The sequence below is a fragment of the Convolutriloba macropyga genome, chromosome 15 (genome assembly GCF_964194025.1).
Source record: "Convolutriloba macropyga chromosome 15, txConMacr16.3, whole genome shotgun sequence".
Lineage (NCBI taxonomy): Eukaryota > Metazoa > Xenacoelomorpha > Acoela > Convolutidae > Convolutriloba > Convolutriloba macropyga.
Genome location: NC_134482.1, coordinates 15487997 through 15496766, shown reverse-complemented (window position 1 = coordinate 15496766; position 8770 = coordinate 15487997). Strand labels below are relative to the sequence as shown.

General features: G+C 32.2%; 1 protein-coding gene across 1 annotated transcript in view; it reads right to left on the bottom strand.

Annotated features, from left to right (window-relative positions):
• Window positions 1-656: 656 nt before the first annotated feature.
• LOC142354106 (uncharacterized) overlaps window positions 657-8770 on the bottom strand; it is a 33384-nt gene continuing 25270 nt past the window's right edge. Inside the window, exons 3-4 of the mRNA XM_075406377.1 lie at window positions 4321-4508; window positions 657-1307 (exon numbers count right to left, since the gene is read on the bottom strand). Coding sequence (XP_075262492.1) covers window positions 768-1307; window positions 4321-4508 — 728 coding nt within the window. The 3' untranslated portion in view covers window positions 657-767. The remainder of the gene's footprint in view (window positions 1308-4320; window positions 4509-8770) is intronic.

The window sequence follows — 8770 nt, the reverse complement described above, 5'->3', positions numbered from 1 at the left end:
TGAGAGTAACTTTAGAGTCTGTTATAACTTTAGAGTATGTTTGTTACTTTAGAGTCTGTTAGTAACTTTAGAGTCTATTAGCAACTTTAGAGTATTTTAGTAACTTTAGAGAATTTTAGTAACTTTAGAGTCTGTTAGTAACTTTAGAGTCTGTTAGTAATTTTAGAGTCTGTTAGTAACTTTAGAGTATGTCAGTAACTTTCAAATCTGTTAGTAACTTTTGAGTAGGTTAGTAACTTTGGAGCGGGTATTTTAGTAACTTCAGGGTCTGTAAGTAACTTTAGAGTCTGTAAGTAACTTAAGAGTCCGTTAGTAACTTTAGAGTCTTTTTGTAGCTTTAGAGTCTGTTAGTAACTTTGAAGTCTGCTAGTATTTTTAGAGTATGCTAGTAATTTTAGAGTATGTTAGTAACTTAAGAGTCTGTTAGTAACTTTAGATTATGTTAGTAACTTTAGAGTATATTAGTAACTTTAGTGTCTGTTAGTAACTTTACTCTGTAGTCTCCTTAAGACTGTATAAAAGAGCCCATGTAGGGTGTGCCTTGATGTTTGAACTAAAACATTTTGGTCTTTGATGCCCTCAAAATTGATATTTTTGATATGTTTTTGCATGTGATAGAAAAATTTTTGTCCCGCAAATTTACTTTTTCTATTTATTTTCGAAAAGAAGAAAAAGTATAATGATAATATAGAGTAAAACAAATATTATTGACAAATTAGTGCAAATAAAGAATTTAATTGAGTTTAATTTAGTTTTTAGAAGTTAAATTATCGGGACGTATACCAACTTGAAGTCAAGGGTAAATTATACGAATAAGCACCGTTCTGCGTATGACTCCATTCCGGGCTAACGAACCCATTGGCTAAATTATGCTCTTGCACAACATGATGTGACGCTGGTACATATCCAAAAAGTGATTGTGGGTAAAATTGTTCCCCCGGAACCGACATAGTTGCAGCTGGGTTCATAACGACTTTTTCAAACATGACGTTTTTGGTAATGTTGTACAAGGACATTTGAGGTCGCACGTAAGTCGACGGTACTGATTCGTCAAAAAATGAACTCATAGATGTTATGGGTGTTTTCGCGGGTTGGGTTTTAGGGCTTGGAAAATTATTACTGGGTAGCTTGGTGGCTAAAGATGAAGATGAACTAGACAAAAGCGATGTTGATGATTTTTTGATTGGCTCCAATGACGAAGTTTTTGTTGTTATTGTTGACGATGTTGCAGTTGTAGATGTTGTTGTTGATGATTTTGATGTGTCCCGCTTCATTTTCGTGCGACGATTTTGGAACCACACTTTAATCTGTAAAAGAAAAAGTAGACATAACCTTATGCAAATGGCCCCCAATTGTGACCCCGAATTTTTTTCAAAAGACCTTTAATTGATTGCCAGCAAGGTCAATCAACAAAATTTCTTTGTATGTTTTCTTTCGCTGCCCCCTCCCCCACACTTTTATACAACCCTCGATATACCTCAGTTGTAATGATGCTACGTGCTCTGCAATTGGGGAATCATAACATGGTTGAGAAACATGGTTAACATGGAAAAAGCGCAAAGTGCCAGTTTTTCAGATGGAAAAAAAAGTTTTGATTGAAGAACCTTAAACAAACTGTTTGACAATTATTGTTTACTGTATAGGTTACGTGACTCTGATGAAGTAACTGAGATTCTCTGGCTTTCGTAGAAAACCCCTTACATGTTCGAGATGTATGCCAGAACTTCAAAATGCTACATAGCTTTACTGCAAACACGCACGTGTAAGTTTAAAATTCTGGAAGTCTCCAGTGACCGACCTTCCCATATGCACAGCCTGAAGTTGGCTTCCGTGAATTTCCATTTTCGATCATGCAGGTTGCGTTTTTGAGCAAAGTCAGGTGAATCTGAAGAAGTCACGTGGAAACTCTTTCTGAACACTTTGAAAAGCTACGCCGTTCATAATAATTGCCAGAAGGTCTCGGTGACTTCAAGCTTAGTCATGTAGCCAATACGTGAATCACTCAAATTGCAAGTTTAAAAACTGGGTTTGTATATAGAAAACTCGGGTATTTTATTCTGGCAATTCAGAAATCTGGCATCCAAAAATACGCTGGTGCTTGTTTCAGTATATAATTCTTTTAATATTTCTACCCCTGCTAAATCTGCTTTTGTTTTCTGCCTGGAAAATAATATTTTTCATGGATTCGTTGATATTATGAATTTACGCTGCATGAGTGTAATTCGCCAGAATAACTCAGGACGCTGAATACACAGGCAGGCTGAGCACAGCTTATTATTTTCTGGCATCTTGATTATTTTTCAAGATAACAATTCATCTCGTATGATCTAACAGGACAGCCAATTAGCTTTCACAGATTCAAACTATTTATCGAAGAATCTCAGGAAATTCATCGCATATTATGCGCATGAATTCAAGCTGTCCGGTAGGAACGCTATGTTGTATCAAATAGATGACAAAGGTTGAAACTTGAGTCAAAATGACGTTTAAAATTTTTTGCTAAATTCTAAAAGTTTTTGAAACAATTTGGAATATTTTTTGGAACCCAGGCACCGGAGTCACTATGACAATAATAGACGTTGTCATGCAAACTTTAATAATCTAAAACGGGAAAATTTACTTGTATAACTGTATTATATAATTTTTAGAAAGATTTTTCCCTTATGCACTATTTTAGTGAATCGGTTATGTTTTTCTAAAATGAGGGACTAAATTTAAATATTCAGCTTTCAACGATGCAATTTATTGGAACAACTGTGAGCTTTACTGGAATATGGCAGGAAATATGCGTTTGGGCTAATTTGTCTATTTTATAAAATAATATTTTTGCGATATACAGAGCTGCAGTTTGTAGTCTTCAAAGACAAAAGTGGAGAAAAAATTCCGTTTTATTCGAAAATGAGAGCATAATTGTAAAGAAGTAGAATTTTGTCAAAAGAAAAAGTAAATATTAGTTTATCATTTTTCGAAGAAATTAAATTGATTCGTTATTGCGCAATTAACAAAAAAAAATAAGTGATGAGATCATAGTATTCAATAATTTTTTTTCTTAGTACTGCTGAATGGAATGGTACCAACTCAGACTTGGCAGAACAACCAAAAAACTTAGTTGCTAAAATTCAGCTATGCCATGAAATTCTGTTTAACTACATACACTAAAAACGCTAATCTGATTCTCGCAAAACATTTTCGCAGAACGAAAGATTATGCATCAATAAGAACTAATCTACAAAAAGCTCGAGCGACAGGACGTTACAGGAATCTGGCAAGATACTCCTTATTCCAGCTACCCAATTTTGAGATTTTCAAGGTGCTCAGAGGAAAAATTTGTTTGAATTTAAGATGCAATTCGAACAATTCTAGGCAGTTTATAAACGGAAACCAAAAAATGAATTTGACCATAGATCATATAAAAGTGTCCGAAAAATTTTCAAAATTATGGGCAAGCCGCTTTTTTTCTGCAGATGTTCATAAAGTAATTGATAAATTTTGTAGATATCCTTTAATTTTCCACTAGGGCTCTGATCATCTAAAATATTGAAAATATTCTTCAAAATACTGGCCAAAAAACAATGATGCATAGACATCTTTAGGACTGTAGAGTCTTTTGCGATACTTTTCATTGCTTGGAGACTGTTTTGCTTTAATTTTGGGATGCTTTCAAAGTATGTGAGGAGATGCTTTCGGGACTATTTTTGCCTAGCCGGAAGAGTTTCACTAGAAAAACTCGGAGTTGAGCAATTTTTTGAAAATCAATTAGGTTCGTAGTTTTCAAAAATTGCGTTCCAAGCGCTTGCATGATTTTGTGCTGTCTTACAGGAACGCAATATTGTATCAAATCGATGAAAAATCTAAGATTTTGTTAAATTTGTGAAGAAGAATGAAGCTGATTTTTTGAGAATTTTTTCTAAATCCTAAACGGTTTGAAACAATTTGGAACAACTTTTGAAACCCCGGGCTCACTATGACAATAATAGACGTTGTCGTAAAAACTAAAAAAAACTATTTACTTTTCCGTTTGTACCCCCGCCCCACAGCCTAATGCCTAATGTTTGCATTTTAATTGCAGTCTCCAACAGCGCGATTTCAGAATCGTGTGTGAAAATGTTTAGAGGGGTGTTACCAACAAGATCGTGTCTTCGAAAACTCCCGCAAAATTGTTAATGACACACGTGGTAGTAACAATGATTTGATTCGGTAGCTAAGCCACGATTGAATAAAATTAATAGTTATCAATTTCTCCAACACACTACTGAGTTTCCATGACAAGGGGTGAACGAGGACGGAGGGGCGACAGGAAATTGATTACTATAACTGCACCTGTGTTTCGGTGAGTCCCAGTCTGCCTGCTAAGATGGTTCTATCTCTTCCCACTAAGTACTGTCCCTTACAGAATTCCTCCTCTAACAGGAAAAGTTGTTCAGCTGAGAAACAAGTCCTCTCCCTCTTAGGTCTGTCAATGTCAAGGCCCAGTGGAAACACCAATTCCTTCTCATTTCCATTGTCGTCTAAACGAAGAAACGGTTAATTTTACCCCCCCCCCCCCCTTCCAATCAATTTTGCCCCACCCCCGCCGAGATTTGATTATGTATTCTTTAAATGATTTCATTATATCAGTTTTCTTTCGAGTTCGGTTATTCAGTGTTGCAGAGCCACAGGGACTTGAGAAAAAGTCTTTGTTTCAATTTATGGAGAGCAAATGGAACCGAGAGACCGTTCCGAGAGACCATTATTCACTCCAACCGAGAGACCATTATTAGGTCCCAACTACCTGTTCTCAAGTGTCGCTATTGGAAAAAAAACAGTTGAACATATACCCCCCTCCTCCCCCTCCTCCCCTCCTACTGAGTTGAGGGTCGGAACCATGGAGTCAGGGTTATAAAACATATAATGTTACTAGAGGAATTGAAAAAAAATGAAATTCTCGTATTTCCTAAAAGCAGTTTCAGTTACGGAATAATCGATATGGCATAATATTTTATTCTTTTTCCCAGATGAATTATGAGCATGCTTTTACGTTTCTTATATTTCTTTACATTGAAATGAAAAATGAAAGGACTAGCCGCGCTTCTTTATTAAACTAATTCAAACAATTATTAATTAAAAATTATTAATCTGTGCAAAAATTAATTTATCATAACAGTTTTTCAAACAGAAATTTATTAAATATATTTGCAACAGATTTATGAATAATTAGAGTAATGAAAGATTCATACTTTCATTAATAATTATCGAACAATTGTGAAAAGCAATTGTTTAATTTTTGCGCTAATTAAAGAATAGTCAAGCTGTGCATACTTTTCATATTATAACTTCCTTAGCATGAAATGCACAGATTTGATATTAATAAAATTACTCACATCGCACGGTTTTATTTTTTTCAAGCAGAACATCATAAAAAAATAATATTAGCGAAAGACAGATTCAGTAATGAAATGAAAATGTTAGGAAAAAAATTATTTTTGTCCTCACAAAGAGAGTTTGTTTATCTTGTAAGCGAGAGAACAAACCCAAAATACAAGAATAACTCTTTTCATTATACATCAGAAACGGCTTTAAGACTATCGGTTTAGTTTTCTAAATTTTTATCAGTATCCTGATGCATCTAAAACATTTTCTAACCTGCCTTGTCATTTGCTTAAGGGGTTATTGTAAAAAGTCTATTGCAACTCTCCAGGCTTAAAGTTTATTCTGCCTCTCCGGAGCAAAGAATTAAACAAAGAATTGAGCAGTCCTTAGAAATTTGATAAGAGTTTCAAGTTAAATTTTTTGGGGGTGTGCACTGTAATAATCATTATTAAACAATATTTCATAAGGTTTGAATTAATTTACCTGTAATTTTGATCCTTCTGACCGACTCGGGAATTTTTAATTTATGGTCCATTTAATTTTATGGCACTTGTATAGAAAACAAAAGTTTTCAAATAAAAGTTGTAAATTAAGTTATCAGATGTTTAATGTCCCCAAACGAAGAGTAATAATCATATCAGCTAACAAAAATCAATTAACAGTTTATAATCATATAAAAACTATTGGCCATTTATGTGACGATTTTATAGTCTGTATTATTTTATAATAATTTAGTACCAGTTTAACAAACCAGATTAAACAGATCTCTATTGTCATCTACTGATAAATTTGATTGGTTTAAGATATACAGATTAAATTCAAGTTAAAAAGACAGCTTTCATGATTTGAGTTTTAGATTTGCATTGTATTTCTTCAAGTCCAGGCAATAACAAAAAACTAAACTGTAGAACATCACGCGTTTTCACGCGTCAAACTTATGTAGGTTGACCGAATATTATACCCGAGTAAGGCCATTAACCGTTTATGAAATCTGTTATAAAAAATTGGAAATGGGTCAAGGTCACTCAGGTGAATCATTATGAAAACATAGTGAACCCCTGTGAAAAAAAATATCTAAAGGTTCATTGGATTTTTTTTAAAATCTCAAACATGTAAATTCGAATAACCCCAAGGTTAAAGTTACATGTTGTAATATTATAAATCAAACATACTACATCTTTCCCTTGAATAACTAAACATAATAATAATAATAATAATAATAATAATAATAATAATAATAATAATAATAATAATAATAATAATAATAATAATAATAATAATAATAATAATAATAATAATAATAATAATAATAATAATAATAATAATAATAATAATAATAATAATAATAATAATAATAATAATAATAATAATAATAATAATAATAAAAAGAATAATAATAATAATAATAATAATAATGATAATAATAATAATAATAATAATAATAATAATAATTATAATAATAATAATAATAAATTGAGGTTCAGTTTCTAGTTCTCGTGAATTACTTTATAAAAAATAAACTTTTAAAGCCTTCATTTTTTTGTGCATTGGAACTCGTTCGTGTCTTTTTTTGCATCTCTTCCTTTAATTCTTTTTAAAATTTTTTCTTTGATTTTTCCTTTCTTAGAGCTCTTGGAATTTTATTCCATTTCCGAACAAAGTTTCTTATAATTGAATTTTGGCTCCGTTTTGATTTACATTTTGTTGTGATAGAAAAATCATATGTACGATTATTAACTTTAATTTCAACGTCTCCGATTATTCTGAATGTTTTTTTGGTCTTGTATGTTCGTTTGTTGGACAAAATCAAAAAGTCTATTTAATGAAGTTTTTGCTATTTGAAGTTCTGCGGGAAGTATTTTATTTTCAAGAAGTAGTTTATGAGCACTGTCATATTTTGTTCGAAAAAAGCAAACTTTTATGCCCCGTCTAATTTGGTTGTTTATTCTGTCAAATGAGTAGGACGGCAAACTGAAAAATTTTGCACTAAATTCTAAATGCGATAAAACAAGTGATCTAAAGAGATTTATTCGAACCTTTAAAGGTATTTGATTGCGTACCGAATAAATTGATCTGATAGCAAAAGCCATTTTACTGTCTTATTAAGTTGTTTTGGTATGTCAACTTTTTGTCAAGAGTAACACCTAAGTATCTGACTTCATCTGTCGGTTTCAATGAATGACTATTAAACTCAACGCAATTGACAGTTGGTAACTTTTCTTTTTTGAAAACCATTATTTCTGTTTTCCCTTCATTTAGAGTTAACTTGTTTTGTTGCATATATTGTTCAGTTTCCATCAATGTTTTTTAGCCTTTGCTTCTAAACACTGTTCATTTTTTCATGAAATAAAATTGCTGTGTCACCTGCAAATTGTAAAACATTCGAACTTTTCCCTATTTCCTCACCGAAGTCATTTAAATAATGTATGAATACTAGTGGTCCTAGTACAGTACCTTGTGGAACACCATGATTTATAATTGTTCAGTCGGATTCAACTATTCAGTTTCTAACACACTGTTTCTTGTTAATTAGTAACGAATTCAATAGGACTCTTGCGTTTTCTCCAAAACCATATTTTTCAATTTTTTTGAATAAAAATGTCCAAGGATATTGAGTTAAAAGCTTTCGCTAAATCCAAAAAAATTGTTAAGACTAAACCTTTTTCTTCAACATAATGATTTATGTTCTCAGTCAGTGCAATTATTGTATTAAGACACGACTTTTGTTTTTGGAAACCAAATTGATTTTTGTTAATTATTTTATTCAAATCTAAATGTTCCGACATTTGCTCCAAGAGAAGTCTTTCAAAAATTTTTTCTAACGTTGAAGTGATCGAAATTGGTCGATAGTTTTCACGGTTATGCCTGTCTGCTTTCTTATAGATGGGAGTGACATAGGCTTTTTAAAAAATTCAGGGAAAGTGTTTGCGTTTATGCACTCATTAATAGCAAACTGTAAATGGGTTCCAATGGACAAATTACAACTTTCAATGCCCAAGATGGTATATATCCTGGTCCAGCTGATTTTTGTGTTGGTAGATTGTCAATAATTTTGTATAGTTCTCTTCTGGTTACCGGCCTGAAATTGAATTCATTTCCCTTAAAATTAAAAGAAGGCAACTTAGGAGCAATTAGTTTGCCCCTGTAAAGTCCAAGACGGGGAAAACAATTATTCAAACAGTTAGCAATGCTTTTCTCATCAGACATTACGTTATGACCCTTTTTCAGCTTTGCATTTTTCTGTCTGTTTATTTGAATTAATTTTGTTCTTGATAAATTTCCATTGTTCTTTTGAAGTTGGGAGATTCTCGAAAAATTGTTTTATATAATTTTCAGATGCTTAACGCAATTTTCTATTAACATTGTTTCTAAGTACTTTGTAACTGTTAAAGAGCTCTTGATTAGGATCTTTTATCCATTC